The sequence below is a fragment of the Oreochromis aureus genome, linkage group 22, assembly GCF_013358895.1.
Source record: "Oreochromis aureus strain Israel breed Guangdong linkage group 22, ZZ_aureus, whole genome shotgun sequence".
Lineage (NCBI taxonomy): Eukaryota > Metazoa > Chordata > Actinopteri > Cichliformes > Cichlidae > Oreochromis > Oreochromis aureus.
The window spans coordinates 15,935,912-15,956,585 of record NC_052962.1 but is presented as its reverse complement, the minus strand read 5'-3'; the positions used below and the strand labels follow the sequence as shown (position 1 = coordinate 15,956,585).

Here is a 20,674-nt window from a genome sequence, read left to right as displayed (position 1 = left end):
CCCATCAAACACTAGGATGACCTAGTTTACCTGCTACTTAGGTTTTATAGTGAACAGTTGGTTGCTAAATCACTGTTCTCACTCACTTTAAACCACATCACACATCAACAGCAATCAAAATGTTTTAATTAATGATTCACAGTCTCATGAGTCTTTGTTCTTATCAAAGAAAAAATACATTATGATATCGTGCAAATGTGCAGTGGGTTTCTACAGGATCCAGCTGTAGTCACTAAGAACGGTTGCATTACTGTATTAAATCTCCTGTACTTTTACAGAAATTTGCTAGAGTGTAATCATTTGCTGGTGAGCAGTGATGGGTATGATTTCTCCCTAAGTACCCCACCAGGCTGTAGCCTGTGGGCTTCACTTCGGGTTGATTCTTCACAGCGATGTGCTCCAGCTGCAGCCATGGCAGGGATTAGGATGTCATTTTCACATCCACAAAGATTTGCCTCAAATACCAAATATCAGTGACATTTTGTCTTAGCCACTCTCATGCTGCTAAGGCATGAATGGTTTACATTATCATCCTCTCCAGTACCCATGATTCCTAGCTGTGTTTCGGTGTTCATGAATATTATGCTGCATTGTTGGAAATGTCACAATCATCATCATTGATACACAAAACAGCTCTATCTCTATTCACCTATATTCCTGCTCAGCACCAACTGTACATATTCACAGACTGAATAGGCCTCGCTGGCTGCAACTCTTAGCAACTGTTGCTGTGTGTAACATTGTTGAACTCCACCTCTCGCTCGCTCTTCAAACGCGAATGACTAATCCATCACGGAGCACACTGAAAGCTCTTCGTAAGGCCCCTGGAGCCGCTTGACGCCCCCCGTGACCCTCTCCTGGATGTTTCCTCATTACTTTATAATGTATTCACGCTTATGCTTCCATGGCGCTCGCCCTGGCCTCGTAATGGGAGGAAGCAGTGAGCTGTTCCAATGCATGCGAGCCTGCCACAATTTGCACTTCATTTTATTAACAACAAAAAAAAAAAACATAGCCAGCCCAGCTTCTGGTGATGCCTTGCCAAAGCTCACTAGGTTCCAGTGCGCACTGCCGAGAAATTTCCTGCAATGTGACGACAGGATAGAGTCTCTCAGCATCAGTGGGGTACCTCCGCTGGCCCCCGGGAGATGCTGTCATTATGCGTGTTTGCAATCATGGGAGCTGAATACCTTGGCTGGAAGTGAGAGAGAGGACTGACAGAGGCAGAGGGAGAGGGGGAAGAAATTTAGAGACAGAGAGAAGAGGGAGAGAGAGAATGTTTCAGCTCCTCGGCGGTGTTTTGAGCTTTCTGAAATGCATGTGCTATCATAGCAATGTTGTGTTTACCACAGCAGGAGGCAAACACAGAGTCACAGAGGAGAGGCGCGGAAACGCCAGACACAGTAAAATGAGCAAAATACATACATTAGGACTCTCTGTATTCACTACACACAAGCCGAGCAGAGGGGGGAAAAACTCATTTCAATATAAATGGAAGAAGCAGGGAGTGTGTGTCTTTATATCGGCTTTTGAACATTTTTTTTTAATGCTCACCACATGGAAATATCCAGCAGAAGCCCTGAGACGAGTTTTGCTGGGAAGTCAGGATGTCATTCTTTCTGTTGCTAAGGAAACTCTCTCACAGAGGGCCTGCTTCCCTCCCCCATGGCCACCGAGCTTTCAGCCGCTCTCTGTTTCAAAGAAGCCTTTCTGTTTCCAGCCCTCTCCAGTTGTGCAATCAGACTGAGGAACATCTCTCCATCAGGCTGGACCGGGAGACCCCAACATCTGGGGGGGCTGTATTGATGTCTCCCCAGTGAGCTATTCAGAGCAGCTACTTTCAGCCAGTCTTCTCCTGCCTGTGATTGTCATGCTTGTGTTTTGATACCAGGGTGTAGTAGCCGCTTGTCTCACACAGACAAGCACTTTAATATATCAGTGCTATACCCCCGACCCCCCACCCCCACCCCTTCTGAGCCAAAGACATAGCCACATCAAGAAGGGGGGAGAAAAAAAAGCTAATGTGAGGACAAGTTGCAAGGAAAGCATTGTAAACACTAAACATTTCAGTCTGTCAGCGCCGAGCCAGAAGTGGAAATCACTGACACAAATAGCTGTTGTGTGGCTGCCTTCGAAACGACCCCTCTCAGCCTCCACGGCCACCTTTCCGACTGCGCTAGTTATCATGTAGGCTAACACATCAGGAGCTTAGTTTTAGATGATGTGTTCTTTGGCTCGCATCCACTGCCATGCATAAACCCCCTTTCACCTCAACTGAGCTGCTTCTCTCTCCCCGCAATCGCACAGAAACGCTCAGGTCATTCAATTACCACATCTCTGACTCTGCAATCATATTCTCAGCTGCTTTTGCTGGTAAAACATTTTCCCCCCAAAAAGTAAAAAATCAGTCTGTATCAATCAGTCACCAAAGGAATATGGGAGTGACAATAGTCAAGAAGCACCGTGCTGCTCAAAGCTTTGATTTCATTCTTTTCCAATATTAAGTCTCACTCCAGCTGAAAAGCTTTTTGCTCCCATGCTTCCCCTTTAAGTTTTCTGCAGAAAATCCAGTGTATAGGCCGGTGAATGTTTAAAATAAACAGCAGAGACACTGAATATTGCATGGTGAATTTTATTCACTTTCAAACAGTGAGATACAGCCCGAATGTCTCATTTGCACTTGACAGGTTTAATTACATTGCAATTATACAGGATTATTCAGAAGTAACAATATAATTATTGAATTTCACACATTTAGCAATTTGGTTTAGCTACAGAATTTATGTAAATATGCAATGAATGATTCGAAAGCCCAAATTTTTACTCTGAACTATAAAATACAGGGCGGATTCTTATGTCATCTTTGAACTGACAACAGTTAGTGTGTTAGATCTTAACTAAGAAAAGACTTTCATATTGCATACATACAGTGGGAAACATAAAAATCCGAACACCCTCGCAGTGGAAAGGAAAGGAAAATCACTGACATTTATCGTCATTCGTTTTCTGTCAGTTGATCTCTTTCCAATTAAATGTTTTTTTGTTTTTTTTATTATACATGCAGGACTCGAACAGAATGTCAGTTGCGCGCACTTCAGCACTGAAAGTGGCCGAGGCGAGATCTTCTGCTGATTTCTCCTAAGTGCATACATGCAGGCAAAAGAGATGCCGGCTGAGGGCTAAACAGGGAAAAGACAAAAATGACAGGGATTTCACCACCGAATCCTTTTAGCGGGCCACTGACACATGAATGGGGGCAAAGAGAGAGAAAGGAGAGAAGAGGGAGCGAGGGAGGGAGAGAGAGGGAGAGGGAGGGAGGGGGGGGGAGAAAAAAGAGTAGACAACCAATTTGTGAGTAATGCAACTAAAAACTGACAAGTGTAATTTCATCCATCTGGGCCGATGTGTAAAAAGCGCTGCTCTGAACATTCCCCATGATTCCCCCTGATTGATCTTCCCCCGGTCTGAAACACCTATTATTAGCCACGAGCCTAATAGCACCAGGATGGCTCAGCGCTCTCCCAGGGGCCAATTCTCCGGTCATCTGCCCCTCACTCACCACAGCTGTGGAAACCAACCAGGGAGAGGGTGGAGAGACAGGGGGAGGCGAGGAGGAGATGGAGCTGCCAAGAGGGGATGGAGGCGTACCTATCGGATGAAGGGTGTGTGTGTGTGTGTGTGTGTGTGTGTAGGGGGGGGGGTGTGAAAGAAAAAAAAGGGGGCGGTGGGGGTAGAGGTGTGGGGGTCAGGGAGAGTGAGAGAGGTTGAAGGGGAAAGGGAGAGAGGGGTAGAGTGGGCATGAAGAGAGAGATGGAGAGGAGAGAAGGGGACAGGATGGAGAAGAGATGGAGACAGTGGCTGGACATGGATTGGGGGGTGGTGGTGGTGGTGTGGGGGTTGGAGAACATAAGAGGAAGGTGGGCGTGATGGAAAAGCCAGGGAGAGGCAACGGAGAGGGGGAGATGGGGGAAACAAAGAGAGACAAAGTTATTCACAGGCATTTATCTTCTTTAAAAAAAAAAATCAATCAATCTCACTTTTGCCAATAGTTGAAATGAAAAACATGCCACCGTATATTTATGCCCATTCTAATTATTCAGTCTGACCCATGCTCATCTTTCAACTTCCAGGTGAGGAAGCTGCACTCAAACACTGAAAAGGTTAAGCAGAAAGAACAATTGTCTGTTTTAAATTGAATGAAAACTCCAGCCCATCAGGTCGTTTTAGCGTTGATTGTAAAGTCTCAGTGCTCAACGAAATAGGGCATTTTTTTCCCCCTATTATGAGTTTTCTTGAATCGAGCACATTTCAAATAATCTGTATTATCCTTAAGCAATAACACTTCATTATTTGTCACTGTTTATATATTATTTATGATTTTAAGCATTTCAATAGATCTTCTATAACCAGAAAACCCATAAGTTTGAGCTTTTGTTGTACATTAGCAACACTTTATCGTATTTATATCTACTTAAAATTCTATTACAGTCTTTTACAAACATACTGCAAATCAGTGGCTCATATGGTAACCTTAGAGCTGACACTTAAATCATAAAATGTGATACATTTTTCAATTAAAAAACCCCAAACAAACAAAATAATCTGCAAATTAAAATGCTCTGTTGGATTGACTCCAAATATACTCAAGGTTGAACAACTTCAGGATAAAAGTGAATATGTTTGCAAGCAGTGATGATAAAAGTCAGTGTTCAAGGTCCCAATGCCAAAGCTGCCATCCTGATGCCCCAAGGTTAGATGTCAACAATAAGAAAGTTTGCACGAAACATGAAGCCGAGTGAGAAATGTTGATTGCTGTCTGCCCGTTTTTTGGGTGATTTTTTTTTTTGTGTGTGCGATGGGTTGAGGTCAGAAGTCATCTGTTAATCGCCCCTTCAGTCTCTTTGATTGAGTGAGCCCTCAGGTGAGGCGTAATGCATTTTCAAGGGCAATGATGACAATAATTGGCTACCTTCACTTCACCAAAATGGACAAAGTCCTAAAAATGTCTCCACTCAAATCTGACAGTTCAGTGCAAATGAAAATAAAGCCCGCGAGGGTTTTCCAGGCGATGAATTAATAGCTGTGATATTATGAGGCTGGCTATAAACATGATCTCCTGGCCAGACTATTAAGTTGATCTGTGATCTGTGGTTTTTGTTAACTCAGAGGACACTGGACACTGCTCACTAGTATTTCACAGCAGTGTAAATGGCGTTGTTGGGGTGGGCTTTACATCCATATGCCTGCTCCATATTTTAAGGTGTTTTTGTGTTTCTGTGTTGATTACCGGTCATTTTTCAAATCATTCTTTTTGGGGGTTTTTGTGTGTGTTAGATATAATTACATTTTAAATAACTGGCTTCAGAGTAATTTAAAGAAGCTTGAGATTAATGCAATGGCTGTATCGATGAGTGTAGCAATAATAACAAACCCAGGAAGGCCAAGATATGTGCAAAGGGTCTGATAATGATTAGAGGGATGTTTGATTAATATATATATATATGTGTATTTAAAATATGTTATATTTTATATATATTTTATCTAAATAAAAGTAAAATCTTTATAAAGGTTTCAGCTTTAAAACTATATTTCAGGAATAATTTCTGCAAATGAAAAAAAACTGATTTTTTTTTACTGATTTTTTAAAAGTTTTTACACTTTTACCCACATTCACCTCATCCGAGGAAGCCTGTGTGTTTCTTGCAGGAACATGTCCATATTTCTTAATATTAATAACAATAAAACTACACTTAATCCACTGAGTTACACAAACTTTCTGTGAGCACAAAACCTAAACAAAACCCAAGGCCTACGAGAGCAGCAGGTTTCAGGTAGGAGTGTCCAAAGGTTCAGCAAAGGTGCGCACCACCTATCACCTGACAGGCTCCTGCAACCATAAGAAGCAGCAGAGAATGAGACGGGCTCTGCCAGCGCACTAGATTTCACCAGGTGTGACTCCTTTTCTCCTCACTTTTCTTCCACTTCAGCTCACACTGTGCTCTTAAATTTCACGCTCTTTTATTTTGCAGTCAGTGTCGGCTATTGTGTGCAGCACCTCCTTCAGCGGGGCATTCATCTCTATACGTGAGCCAGGACTTTCCTGTTTGAGGGCACGCTATTTGGTTATTAGTTTGCACCGTGTGCATTGGGGATATGTGTTGTGGGTGTTTTCTAAGGAGCAGTGTTATCTGCATGTATAGCCCCAACAACTGGATTAAAAAAATTTTGGGGCTTATTTTCATATTTCTTACAAAGTTTAATCCTGTAAAAGACTAAATATATGTGCATATTTGTAGTCTAATATGACAAAAACATATTTTGAATATTCCTTTTGTTAGATTCATCTTGTTTTACATGCAGATGAATCTTATGTTAGTGAGATTTTAAATGCTTAATCGTGGCTTCATTTGGTCTGGCTGTGCTCTAAATCTGAGCATTATTGGACACATGTGTGTTGTGATCCACAGTTTAGACCCACAGATTTAAATTTCTTTCTCCATTCTGTGGCTAAAACATCCTTTTCATCCCTCACATCTGTAAATGAGATTAGGTTCCCTAAGTGGCCACACTTTATTAAGAAGCCAACCATTTTAATGATTATTTCCCAAACAACAGTACTGCTGTGTGTTGCAGCCTTTTGAAATTTTTTTAATTTTATCATACTAGAGAACTCCTGCAAGGACGGACCCAGTTGTGATGGGATGTTTAGTGTCCATGAACAATTTATGATACCCCTTCCTAAAGGTTTACCATAATCCGTGTGACATTTCTCCGTCCATCAGAGCCCATGCCACATATGGCGCGCACCGGTGGCGCGCTCAGACTCTGTGGAGGTTGTAAAAACCACCTGCCTCCTCGGACACAGACACTAAACCCTCCTCCTGCACCGCTGGCCCCTCAAACACTGACACATAGAGCATAAATTAAATTATATCACCTCAAAGAAAAGGATTTAATTAAGTTTGTAGCACGTTATTTATATTATTTAGATTCATATTATTGTTTAGATCAGGCGCAGTAGAATATCTACTATATAAACTGGAGAAGTGATTAACGTGATAATAATGATGAGGACGATAATAGTAGCAGCAGCATAAATGTTATTATTAATAATAATAAGTTAGGGAGATGCATATATTTTCCATACATGCTGTATATAAATATATAGCTACTAATTTAAGAAACGTGTATAAAATTATATTTCGCTCTTTAGTCTGCATCTTTTTTTTCTGTAAAGTTTGCTCTTCATTTGTGCCTAATGGCTAAACATTTCAGGAGTTTGCTTAATGCTCCTCGTTGTCAAGTTTTCTTTACTAATTTCTGTCTTTCATTCTTTTTTCCCTTTCTCCTCTCTGTCACGACAGATGAAAAGGCGCTCTGATTATTCCAGGAGGTTGGGAAATAAATGATTGTCTTTGAAGTAGGCCCGGGCCTTGGACTACATTAGAAGCCAAGCATGTGATTTGCAACTGTTGAAGTAAAACCTTCACTCTGCTGCAGGAAAAAAAAGGAAAAATGAGGAGGGTGGCTTCTCGGCAAAAGAAAATGGTATCTTTGTTTGCTCCCCTTTGTTTATCAGGGGATTCTTTCTCATTTCCCCCCCTTTTTTTCATTTTTACTAATTCATTTCAATGGCTTTCAAACTGGAAAATGGAAATGTTGCTCCTGCCCTCTATTTCGGCGGCAGCGTCCTGGCAACAGAGCAATTTTCTATCATCAGGGATAAACGGCATCGAACAGTACATTCTGATAAAAAAAAAAAAGAAAAAGAAAAAAAAGCCCATGATTGCTGGCCTTCCTGTCTGTCATCTACCGACCAAATCCTCTCCTTCAAGACCGACCACTGTGCTGTCAGACCTAATAATGTCGCGTATTAAGTCGAGAGAGGGGGAAAAGGGGGGACTACATGCACCCCCGGTTCTCACTAGTCTTATTTGTCACCAACATTAAATTCAGATCAACTTTTTGTATGTAGCTCCTTTGTTATTTACTCCTTTGTACAGGAACAGTGAGTTAGGCGTGTGCTCGCCGAGTAATAGCGTAACAGCCTAAAATAAAACAAACTGCTATATTGTTAATTCTCCACAACAAATGCCCTAAGCAGCCTTCTGTCTTCCTCATTATTATTATTATTATTGTTATTTTACTTTCATCGCCTTATCAAATTCAGTGGCTTTGAGGCCGTTTTCATTAATCCAGTTACGCTTCACCAGCTCGTTTGCCTTCGTATTTTGCCACCATTTCAGAAGCAAACGAGCAAATATAAACACCATATGACTGGTGCAAGAAACTAAGCAATGCAATCACTCAGGTGGACCTAAACATTCAATATAGGAAGGCGACAAAAGAAACAAGCGGTCTTAATTAGAACATGGGCCCTAAGTGGGTCCAGTGCAGCTTCAGTCGTGCCAAATTAAATCCATTAGTCTACGAGAGGCTGTGAAGACTCAGTGATGCAAGCCTGTGCTTATTTGTGGTCATTTAGCTCTACTACGATGGGTCCATCTGAAGGCCGTTGCCTGCACCTGGGGGCCATCCATGCATGTGCCAAATTTGCTATTTAACCGAGAGATAATGCAATCCTAATTTATGATGCAAAACTTATGGTAAACAGTCGTCTGCCTGGCAGCGCGTGGTTTTCTTTATAGCAAAACCACACTCATTTTTCTCGGTGTAGTTGCACGTTTTTACAAATCACATCAAAGCCTGGCGTAAGCGAGTTTGCATTAGTGCGCTGTGCGCAATTTACGTGCGTAAAAGCGTCGAGCCGCCATTTGGACACGGATGAACTGTACTGATCGGTGATCGTTTTCGGGCGGTGTGCGTGTGTGTGTGTGTGTGTGTGTGTGTGTGTGAGAGAGAGAGAGAGAGAGAGAGAGGGCGGTTTGCTCCAGTGAATCCAGTTACAATGAACCACGTTATGCTGACAGCTGTGTGTGGCATGCATCTGCGCTTCTCTTTTGCCACTTCCCGCCCTTCGCACGGCAGAGATGGAGAGCAGTCGACGCCTGGCTGTCTGTGAAGCGCCAGCGGCTTTGCGCTGTGGAGAAGGGAGACATGTTGTTTAAGTGCCTCCCGGTGTCTTTCTGCAGTGACTTGCCTCAGCGTCCCCAACCGCTCCGAGTCCCTGGGAAGCCAAAGAAGTGGCTTTCCATGGGAGCCAGTCAATAGCTGTTAGTGGGACCGACCGCAAACACCCAGCCTCTCATTTACAGTTATGACCTATGTCTTGTTGGAACTCTGTGTTAACGCTCAGATACGATTAACACGTGTGGCCAGATAGACTGAAAAAGACACGCGGTGCTAAAACGGGCAGTGACACGCATTCAGAAAGAGGTGGGGAGATCACATTTACGCGTGTATAGATCACCTTATCCACGAGCGTGCTGATATTACCAATTTAGGTTATGTCCCATCGGCTGTGTTAACCACAACATGCCGTCAAGTTCCACCTGTAAATGCAAGCGTAAAAATCTTCTCAGTTTCCACGTACTGCCGTCACAGACAGTGGATGTTAGGGGAAATCCCAGGCCTGATACAGACCCGGCGTTTGGATATTGGAGTGATTTTAAAGAGTCATTCATCAGCGTTTATAAGACAGCAGGAAATAAAGACCACTTCTGTTAAACCAGCACGGCCATTGATTGTGCTGAAGGTCAATCATCTACTTAGGGACAAAGTGATTTCTAGATTTGCAGCTGAACGCTGCTCATTTTGTGATTGACATTTTGTCGAGCTGAAATATAAAATAATTTTTCTCCAGAATAAGGCCATGAACTCGTATAATCCAAGATTAACCGGAGACATGATACAGCAGGTGAAGCATGCCTCAAGGGTGTCATTTTTAAAATATATTTTTTAAAAAGATAATTGTTTTTGCTTCTGTTCTTTTTAGTAATAAAGTACAATTAAAGTTTTTTTTAAACAGTCCACTGATTACATGTTATATGGGTCGCTGTTTGCAATCAGACACGGCTGTCAGCACACGTGCAAAAAGACCAGATCTTAAACATTTCAAAAACACCAAGGTCGAGTATGTCATGTTCTCTCCATTCAAGCAAATCCGTCCTTTCACCACTTCACTTAATCTCAGTGTGCACAGAAACACGCCTGCAGGGACGGCGAGACTTTGACATTACCCGCACAGTCATCCCGCAACTTAATAATTCCGACGGTTGCGCGCGTGTGATGCTGCAAAAAAACAAAACAAAACAACAACAACAACAAAATCCTGGGGAATGAAGATGTCTCATATAATGAAGGCTGGGGTTTTAAGTCCGCGGTGAAGCGGCTAACATCACTGCAAAGCATGTACGTGTTTGTAGTAGCACTCAAAGGCGATTAGAAAAGCTATCGGATCTGGTTTCTCCTCTGCGTGTCCAAGTGGAACACGGGCAGGGGAATTGGCCACTATGCTAGATCACTGAGGGGTGACCAAGGTGGGCTGACTCATTCCAGGTCTGCGAGGCCACACTCTTTGCTTAAAATAGCGAATTACAAGAGGCAATAAAATCATTCGTCAATGTCAGCAAAAGAAGCTCTTACCTGCAGCCCTCCCGACGACAAAAGAGCGACTCTGATTAATCTGAATCAGACTCGCTTAATCTAAAGGACTCTGCAGGAATAAAACAAATCCATGTGGATGCCTTCGGCTGCAACACATCCCTGCCTCTGTGCTCCTCTCCTTGGTCCGCTGCTGTAAAATGATTATCCGGCTGGGTTGTGCACTTTTAAATCCCACAAAGTAAATAACAACCGTAGCTGACGATAATAGCAAGGTACCAAGTTCTTGTTACAGAAAAGGAGAAAATTGAAACTAAACGCTGCATTTAGACAACCATTTTTGATAAGAGGATAATTGAGGCCACACTGGCGTATAATTAGGGGATAATTTATGCTATATCCACTTTTATTCCACCCTCCCAAAATAAATCCAGTCCATAATCATTACAGGCGAATTGTTCTTAATTTTATAGCTGCAATTTGAGTAAAGTGTGGCCGCTAATCAAATAGGTTTTCGTAGTAACTTGATTGCAACCATAATTATTTTGCGTCGCCTTTTTTTTTTTTTTTTTGTTAAATCGCTAAATGCCACATTGCGTGGAAAAAAATGCTGAAAGTGGTGCAAAACATGATTTGAATACCTATTGCATTATTATAAGCGGAAATAGCATTTTATTCTTATTTGCGACTCGAACATGGCAGCCCTTGGAGACAAACTGTATAATTTACATATATTGAGGACCCTATCAGGCCTCATATTGCAACAGGGATAAAAGACACTGTCAGTTTATCCGGGTATCCACCCTTCTATCTGCAAAATAACCTATTGTACCTCAGGCATATTGTTATTTGATGTGTCACATGTACGGTATTTTGAATTGTCTGAGGATCCTTAATCATATGGTCAGTAGCCCCGGGAAAAAATGAACAGTTATAATATATGTTACTTTCAGAGCAGAGGAGGGTGGGGTTTGAAGAGGGGGAGAGCTCATTAGGCAAACATCAAAGCAAATACTACACTGCAAAAAACAAAAAAAGTGTTTTTCTTATCAAGTAGTCTGTCAAGATAAAAATAAAAATGAAAAAGTTAAATGAAATTAAGAATAAAAATTCAAGAAGTCTAAGGTAAACTTTCGCTCACTTCCAGATCTGCTTCACCTGTTCCAGGTGTTTCCTTGGCATTAAACGCATCACTCTCCCGCTATAGGCATTAATATGTTGTGTCACAAAATGTAAAAACCTTAAAAGAACCACATAATGCAGCTGGGATTATTCTTTACTCTTTTATAAATTTGACTGAAAAATCCTTTTTCAAATAAAATGATTGTTGGTTTGAGGAGATTGATGTTATTGCTATTATTTTTTTTAATGTAGGGTAAATTAATTCAGTTTCGGTTTGAAATCGATTCAACTATTCCCGAACACGTGTTTGTGTGATGCTTTCCTATATGCAATTACTTCCTCAGCAAAGGAGGACCTAAAGCCAGAGAAGTAAATAGGGGAAACGTAAAGACTGCTCGCATCAGATTAAATCAAAGTGCACGCTATATGTTGCGCGTCGCGCGTAATTTGGAGTTTGGGTTAAAAAACAAAATCGACTCGGCAGTTTCCAAAAGAGCGGAGTTTTTTCTCTCCCTTTTTTTTAAAACGTGTGAGGCTTGTCTGTAGGAATTAGGCGTCTTTCCCACCACATATTATTTCCCCCATAGTTGTGGTGGGAGCTGGTAAGGTGGGTTAACTCCAGCTCAAGTCTCCGTGAAGCGCAGAGCAGTGATGACGTTGGGTTGGATGACCAATCGGGAGGCGCTGCCCTTTGGAGACAAACCATTTTACTTGTAGTGTCTGCATCAAGTCTGGAAGCAAGGGCTCAATTTTAACAGAATCCACCTTAAAATCTCTCCCTTAACTTATGCCTACCTTCCGCCACTTTGAGTGAGAATATCACGGGACAAGGGGGGGAAATAAAGACGCCTCTGGAAAAATCGGGTGTTAATAGGACAATATCTGCTCGCGGTGGAGAGAGGGGAGAGAGACAACAGCACAGCGAGAGAGAAAAAACCGATTTGGTCTTGAGAGAGAGGGGGGTGAGTGCTCTCAAGGCAGAAAATTCGATGATGACCATGACTACGATGGCTGACGGTCTGGAGGCTCAGGACTCGTCCAAGTCTGCTTTCATGGAGTTTGGACAGCAGTCGCACTCACAGCAGAGCTCCCCATCGATGGGCAGCGGCCACTACCCGCTGCACTGTCTCCACTCCGGCTCACACTCTCACCACCAGCACGACAACACCCCGTACCCCGGGAGCAACACCTACAACAGGTCGTTACCTTACCCTTACGTGAGCCATCCACACCACAGCCCGTACCTGCCGTCCTATCACAACAACATGGGAGGACAGACAAGGTTAGACGGCACAGGTAAGAGACCCGCGTTTTTCGCCAGCCAAATGGAAAATGCACCACAGCGTGCTCGACAGTGCCATTAGAGCATACCTTCTTCTTCTTCTTTTTTCTTTTCTTTTCTTTTTTTTTTTAGTGCGGGTGGTCCACAGTGGGGATCGAACATTTCTCCATGCCAGCCTCGTGGTGTCATGCCCAAATCACCGCATGGCCGCTCCAAAATCGGGAATTATCTTTCGAGCGTAGGCGGGCGATCGCGAAAATTGTGCGTAAATGGCACCGGATAATTCAAGATCCAGCCTTCTTTTGCTTCCTCCGCCGTCCCCTCCTAGCACTCCCCTCGGTTCCCCCACAAAATCTGCTTCAAATGCCCGGGGTGTGATCATGTCGACCGTGCAATCCTCACCAACTACTCGTGGAAATTAGGCCCGCACGCCTTGAATGTTGTAATTAGCATTTAATTGACATGTCATTACCAGCAATATCCTAAATATGACAGCGTATGAGGATTGCGGGCTGCCTCGGCGCTTAAAGCCAACGAGGGAGAGAGAGATGTCAGCGTTTATCAGCCAGAATTTTCATTGTTTTTTTCTCACATTGTTTGTCCCCCCTCGATTTACTCTTTACCGCAACTATATTTTTTTTTCAGCGTGCTTCCTGCACACAAATGAACGCGTGCAGCCTGCCTGTGGGCTTGAACAATAATAATAACGTTTGCTTGTTTTTGTTGCAGAGCAGCAGAAGACGACAGTGATCGAAAACGGGGAGATTCGTTTTAACGGCAAAGGCAAGAAGATTCGCAAACCTCGGACAATTTATTCCAGTTTGCAGCTTCAAGCACTGAACCACCGTTTCCAGCAAACACAGTACCTCGCTTTACCGGAGCGCGCCGAGCTGGCCGCCTCTCTAGGACTGACGCAAACACAGGTATGAGGAGAAACGCGCACTGTTTTACATTTTAACACTGCCTCCAGAAACAAAATGTACTGTATCAGTTTGTTAGTTTTAATAAACTTTGTATTATTATTTCTCACATTTTTAATCTTGTGTGCTTCTATATTTTGTATATTAATTATATTAAATGCTGCGTAAATACAACTGACCTCCATGTGGGCCCTTTATCCACTTTATCCTTAACTAACTGCGCGCGCCCCTCTCGTCCTCTCCCGCAGGTAAAAATTTGGTTTCAGAATAAAAGGTCAAAGTTCAAGAAGCTGCTGAAGCAAGGCAGTAACCCGCACGAGAGCGAGCCCATCCCGGGCTCCATGTCCCTGTCCCCGCGCTCGCCGAGCATCCCCCCAATCTGGGACGTGTCGGCCTCATCCAAAGGAGTAAACATGCCGGCCAACAGCTACATGCCCGGCTACTCTCACTGGTATTCCTCCCCACATCAAGACTCAATGCAGAGATAGACTGACGACGAAAGCAAGGTCAGGGAGCCTGTCTTGGAGAGGCCTCCGGATCTCGGCAATGCAGTTTCCAACGTAGCCTACAATTTGTGTCAGCTCAGAAACTGGATGCTGGAGAGGAGCAGGCAACAACAACAACAACGAAAAAAAGCCCCCCTCTCTCTTCCACTCCTTTGCTGAAGGATGAGACACAGCCAAGTCTCGGTGTGTGATGATGATGACACAAACAAGGGAACTAACCATTTTTTAGCGTACATGGCTGTTCAGTGGGCTCGCATTTGTTATGCTTTCATTCTTGTCACCATCTGAACCGTCAATATACCAAATATTATCAGTGACATTTTAGCCACTTTGGACAAAGACTGCTCACACTCTCTATGCGCTGCTGTGGCGCCCAGAAACCTTTTTTTTTTCTTTTCTTTTTTTTTTGCCATGGTGGACTGCTTTTTTTTTTCTTCAAAATTTTCTTCCTTCAATTTTTTTCCTCCCTGATTGTTTCTCCAACATGCAAAACCAAGCAAATTGTCTGTCTGTAAATATAATCTGCGATTTTAGTTGTACATACACTTTTTATGTTTTGTCAGATTGAGTAAACGGTGACTCAAAAACAGACTCCTGCTGTTCCATAATTTCAAGAAAAAAAAAAGAAGAAGAAGAAGAAATGGGTGGGGGTGGGGGGAAGAAGAAAAAGATTTTCATTTTAATCTAGGCCTTTTTTGTGCGTCATATTGGGCCAACATCACGTCCAAAAAAAGGGCCTATTTCCCGTCTCCCTGGTGTGTGCAAGCTCAGAGCAGACAACACGAGCATAAGTTAATGACACGGTGCTCACTGAAAAGCCCATTTCACCAGAGTAAACATTTTAAATAAAACCAATGAATGAAAAACACCACAGTATATAGATTTATCAAACGCACTCAGCACCAGAGGAAATTAACTTACCCTCAACCCGCCGCTGCCTACATTCACCTCGAAAGACATTTGCTCCAGGTCCAGCTTATCTTGTCATTTTCACCCTCAATTATTAGAAGTATTGACAAAATGTTTTCTCCCTTCTCTCCGTCCTAATGCAGGCCGTTAAATGCCAAGCTCCACGGGATCGATGCTGAACAAAGCAGCCAGCTGCAGCGGCGTTCAATATGAAGGAGATATTTGGGACAATTTGTGGGTTTTTATCCAAGTGAGGCTTTTTTTCTCTCCCCCATTCTCATAAATGCAGACATAATTAGGGTAATTTTTGATGTAGCCCGCTGATTACAGCGTTTTTACCGTCAAAGATAATTACCTGTAATTTTCTACCACTTTTAATACTAAAAGGCATCTTTATTTGGATTTGAGGTAGCACAGATGGAACAAAAGGGAAAATTATTCGGTTATTCATATACAAATTGCTGAGAAGAGTGAGCGCTCGGGATATTATCTGAAATTACAACGCTGAAAAGCTTCATGCAGCTGTCAAGTCGCGGATGTCCCACTGGCGCACATTCAGCATACCTGGGCCCCCAGGCTGGGGCCTATCTGCTCCTGGGCCATGATCGGGCTGCAGGGAGCCGAAAGCAGCAGTCGAGTAAACATCAACAGAGCTCATAAATACGCAGTGGCGCATATTCAGCACCCAAAAAAATGACGATTTTTAATGGCGGATAAAAGCTTTGATGAGTTTCAGATAGATAGATAGATAGATAGATAGATAGATAGATAGATAGATAGATAGATAGATAGATAGATAGATAGATAGACAGAGATGCAGCAGATGGGGGTGGGGAGTGAGAGATGTGTCACTTGCTCTGTGATGCTCACACTACTCACATAAAAGCTGCAAGCACTGGACAACATTTCATACAAATTGTACCACATTAAATCTCGAAAAGGCTTCCACAATCCGAGCAGTCTCTCTTTAAAAGAACATGTATATATATATATATATATATATATATATATATATATATATATATATATATATATGTGTGTACATAGAGATAGATAGATAGATAGATAGATAGATAGATAGATAGATAGATAGATATACATACACAAGTACATCAGATTTTAATTTCTTTGTCTAAATCTATATAATAAAGTGAAGGGTGAAGGGTGTCGTCGCACCTTATCTAAGAATGGAAGCTGTGACAGAAAATATAAGACTCATCCTTACCTTCCTCCGCTTCTCTAACATAGACTAAACCCCCCAAAAAAGCGCTGCACGGTTTTTACTGCTGGTGGTTGAATAAGCAAATCCAGGTGGGAAAGTGTTTGCACACCCCGGTAAGCTCTTATATATTGCCTGCAAAATTAGCTGTTATTACTGTCACTGTTTAGTGATGGCGAGCTTGAAAAAAAAAAAAAGCCCTCTGCAATCAAGAACCAAGCGCATCTTTGCAAATTATAGGTAATTGTCAATGTCCAGATTATGATAATGGAGGCCCTAATCCTGGAGAATAATTATTGTGGAGTGTTACAGTTGAAGCTGTCCAGTAAAGCTAACTGTCATTATTTAGACTCGATTTGCAAAACGGGGGGAAAACTAGCTGAGTGGAAAATGTTCGGTTGGGAAATAAACGGAGGCTCTCGATATAATGGCACCACAAGTGTGTGTGTGTGTGTGTGTGTGTGTGTGTGTGTGTGTGTGTGTGTGTGTGTGTGTGTGTGTGTGTGTGTGTGAGAGAGAGAGAGAGAGAGAGGTACAGTAGCTGTGTGTGTGTCTGTGTGTGTATGTGTGTGTTTGTGTGTGTAGGAGACATATAAACCCGCGTGTGCCCGTCGGTTCGCGCGCCAAAGTGTTCTTGATCACGTGCACGTGCCCTGTTAAAATTTTACATTTCTGGAGTGACACACTAGCATCGCAGTGACCGCTCTGCCGTTTCGTTCACAGCAGAAATCGTGCTTAAAGCAGCAGAGCTGCCAGTGCTTTAGATTAGGGAGAGCGTTTCCTATAGCTGCGTGTGTGTGTGCGTGCGTGTGTGTGTGTGTGTGTGTGAAGTCTATTCAGTGGGCTGCAATCAGGAAGAGGGTTCTGTGTCAGGTGGAAATGGTAACATGCATGGGTCAGTGTGTGGGTCAGATGCAGCATTGTTTAGTATATGTTGTGAGAGAGAGAGACACACAGAGATAAAGTGAGAGAGAGAGGGAAGGGGAGGAATTTTGTGTGCAACATTTGTAAAAACTCACTTATGTTATCTTGGCGCATATGGCCGGGCAAATTCAATTAGATCAATTCTCTTAAGTTTGTCACAGTGGCACGGTTTGTTTAATGGATTTTTTTTTTTAACCCCCACTGGCAGAGCTGGTATTATCGCCTGCTAATGACATGTTCAAACTGTGTAGGATTTTCTTCCTTTTTCTTTTCAGTTCTTGCATTTTTTAAGCAGGAAGGTGGGCTGTGTACGGCGGCCGGGAGTGGCAGAGCTCTGGAGCCGGTCTACCCCCACAGGAATGCGGATTGTCTCAGATCTCCGTGCCGCCCCCCTCGCCTCCTCTCTTGCCATTCAAAGCGACTAATTGTAGGGGACACAAAGAAGCGAGACCGGCTGCAGACCGTCTGCAGGAAGAAGCGGGCATTTCCCTTACAGACTAGCTTAAAGACTCAATCAGGTGCAATAAGAATAAGAATAAAAATACGAAGAAGAATACGGGGACTGACTGAAAAATATGAATTATTACTGTATCATGAGCAAATCCTATCATGTTACCATTTGTCTGATAAAATTAAAAATGGCATTAAGAAGATAAGCTACTGTCGACTTACAATAATAGATGCAATATTATAGAACAAATACATCCAGCTCGATTCAGTAAAATGTGATTGGTGTGGTCGGCTGACGCTTACCATTGCCTGTACCTTTGCTTTTACAGGTATTTATCTTGACAAATGCTTGCTTGATGTAAGCTCAGTCAGAAATTTGCCCTTTAATTTTTCTGATTTTGCATTCATCGCAAATGTAGAATATATTGCCTTCATTCAAATATGTTGGTTTTTTAATTGTAATTTCTTAGAAAAAAATAGACTAAATTTTGTCTGCAAAAATCTTTTTCAGACAAATACCAGTTTTTAGTAAATATAAAACATTTAAAAAAAAATACGCCGCACACCTAGGCCGTAATTGCACATGAAAACCATTAAGATTTGATGCTGATCGTTCAGCTCAACATACCTCGCAGCCGTGATTTACAACCTTGTGGAAGCAAACAACAAAAAAATGTCACCCGAGGCTGCCTGCGAGCCTTTGTCGTGATTTTCAGAGCAAATAACTAAGGGTTTAAAATAACAAGAGACTGCAGGGAGGCAGGGGGGTGGGGTTCAAAGTTCCATTGTCCATTTAAACGTTTAATAGTCTTCCAAAATGCAATAAATTACATGCACACATTTACACATTTTACACGTTTCTTCTATGACTGTCATCAAATACATTGCATATTCCTCTGAAATTTGAACACGAGTCCCATAGAAGGAGGGGGAAATGAAATCAACAATAGGTTTGTTTTGTTTAGTGTAGTTTTCTTTTTCTTTTCTTTTTTTCAATATAACGTCCCCGCTCCAAGAGCCAACGAATGCTGTATTGAGTTAGGGGTCTGCAGGTGGGAAGTCATGGAGCTGCCGGCTGAGGTGTACCATGACCCCGTGTTTTCCAAAAAGTTAGAAGCCGTCGTGTTGATGCTTTGTGGCTGTAGACTGTGCGGCCTGGAGGGACCCTGTGTGTCCCATACGGCCGGGGATTGTGGAGAGTTGCAGGCCATGGGGTCGCTGGAGCTGGGGCTGTGTTCCGGGGGAAGCTCGCCGTTTTTCATGATCTTCTTCATCTTTGATCTTCTGTTTTGGAACCAAATTTTCACCTGCAAGGAGCCCAAAAATCGCATTATTATTATGATTACTTCCGAAATCACCTCAAAAACAAATGGAGCTTAAAGAACGCTCGTTGCGTAAAAACGCACAAACAAAGCCAGAAAACATCGCAAATCATTATTTTATTCTCAACATTTGAAACACTTAAAACAAGATACTTTATTCCAAAGTGAAAGTGATTTGAGAGATCTGAGATGTATTTTTCATCGAAAATCCCACCTGTGTTTGCGTTAGCCCCAGCGAGGCGGCCAGCTCGGCTCTCTCCGGCAGCGCCAGGTACTGTGTGTTCTGAAACCGCCTCTGCAGGGCGGCCAGCTGGAAGCTGGAGTAGATTGTCCGGGGTTTTCTCACTTTCTTCGGCTTGCCATTCACCATCCTCACCTCAGGCTCGCTTATCTCTTTTTCTATTAAAAAACAAAAACAAAACCGAGTATAAACATGTATCCTTTCCCCCCAAAACCGCATTATCCGAATGTATCTATTACGTGTGTGTGTCATCATTCAGATGTATTAAAATAACAGTAATAACAAAAAAGACATCAATTTTTATGAACCAGATGCATTTCAGTCCAACTAAAAGGAAAGTAAGTGGTTCCTTTAAATGAACTTAAATGAAATAATTTGAAGCATGCATTTGCATTTATTCCTTTAATTACGCATTTATAGACCTTTCGTGCAAATCAGCAGTTGACGAAATGGTAAACCTGGATAAAAATTTTTAAAAAAAAACCCAACCATATATTTATGTTTTCTTCATAACCCTCTAACAATCTGCTTCTATTAAAATATAAAATGTTAGGCCCGTACCTTGTGGACTCGGCTGGGCTTGCACTCTGCTGTAAGTCCCAGCATACTGGTGGTAGGAGGGGGTCGTGTAGGAGCTGTAATCTGTGTAGGATTTTGTCGAGTAATTTCCAGCAGATCCGTTTACACCCGGGTACTGGTACTGATAGGCATTCAGAGGCTTCCCGTAAGAGGTGGAGCTGGGCGAGCAATAGCCGTGAGCGACTCCTCCAGCGGGACTGTAGTAGCCAGAATCCGTGGCGGAGGATTCGGGTAAAGTAGGAGATTCCTGAGACGGATGGTGCATGCTGGAGAGTTGAAAGGAGCTCTCAAAGTCTGCAGGTTTCACACTCGGGATCCTCCGGTCAAAAACTCCGGTCATACTTCGAGAGGGAGCGCGTGGGTTCGTTTTATTTAATCAGCAGAAAAAAACAAAACAAAACACGAAAGAAAAAAATCAATAATAAAAACCGAGAGCGTCTGTCTCCAGAGCGGTGTGGGAAAAAAAAACTACACTGGCATTGTTGAAAGGCTCTCAGGCCGTCGGGCTCTGGTGAAGACTGCAGCCAGCCCCGCAGCAAAGACTTGGTTAAATCCTAAATCGCGCTCTTACGCACTGCAGGGAGGATCTGGTTCCATTGGCCAAGGCGCACACAGACACAGCTACACCCAATTCACTCCGCCAGCTTTCTTATAAGGGGGGAAGCCACCCGGGCTGCATGTTGGCTGCATTGTTGTG

General features: G+C 42.8%; 2 protein-coding genes and 1 long non-coding RNA gene across 3 annotated transcripts; 1 reads left to right on the top strand and 2 right to left on the bottom strand.

Annotated features, from left to right (window-relative positions):
- Nucleotides 1–2,616: 2,616 nt before the first annotated feature.
- LOC120435457 lies at nt 2,617–15,439 on the bottom strand. Its single transcript, XR_005609742.1, has 2 exons — nt 15,255–15,439; nt 2,617–3,648 (listed from the first exon to the last, which is right to left on the bottom strand). It is a non-coding gene; the product is annotated as an uncharacterized LOC120435457 (long non-coding RNA).
- Nucleotides 11,739–14,924, top strand: dlx6a (distal-less homeobox 6a). Its single transcript, XM_031738811.2, has 3 exons — nt 11,739–12,921; nt 13,637–13,830; nt 14,076–14,924. Exons 1-3 carry the CDS (start codon nt 12,615–12,617, stop codon nt 14,313–14,315), a joined length of 741 nt encoding a protein of 246 aa, XP_031594671.1. The 5' UTR covers nt 11,739–12,614; the 3' UTR covers nt 14,316–14,924.
- Nucleotides 15,440–18,603: 3,164 nt separating the features above from the next.
- Nucleotides 18,604–20,607, bottom strand: dlx5a (distal-less homeobox 5a). The gene is made up of 3 exons (XM_031738804.2): nt 19,960–20,607; nt 19,372–19,556; nt 18,604–19,142 (listed from the first exon to the last, which is right to left on the bottom strand). The coding sequence occupies exons 1-3, from the start codon at nt 20,315–20,317 to the stop codon at nt 18,828–18,830; spliced, it is 858 nt and encodes a 285-aa protein (XP_031594664.2). The 5' UTR covers nt 20,318–20,607; the 3' UTR covers nt 18,604–18,827.
- Between the last annotated feature and the right edge of the window lie 67 nt (nt 20,608–20,674).

Coding starts and splice junctions, on each gene's coding strand:
- dlx6a (XM_031738811.2), top strand. CDS start 12,615: ATGATGACCATGACTACGATGGCTGACGGTCTGGAGGCTCAGGACTCG. Junction 12,922..13,636: donor GACAAGGTTAGACGGCACAG/GTAAGAGACCCG, acceptor TTTTTGTTGCAG/AGCAGCAGAAGACGACAGTG. Junction 13,831..14,075: donor TAGGACTGACGCAAACACAG/GTATGAGGAGAA, acceptor CCTCTCCCGCAG/GTAAAAATTTGGTTTCAGAA.
- dlx5a (XM_031738804.2), bottom strand. CDS start 20,317: ATGACCGGAGTTTTTGACCGGAGGATCCCGAGTGTGAAACCTGCAGAC. Junction 19,557..19,959: donor AGCCCAGCCGAGTCCACAAG/GTACGGGCCTAA, acceptor GTTTTTTAATAG/AAAAAGAGATAAGCGAGCCT. Junction 19,143..19,371: donor TGGGGCTAACGCAAACACAG/GTGGGATTTTCG, acceptor GGCTCCTTGCAG/GTGAAAATTTGGTTCCAAAA.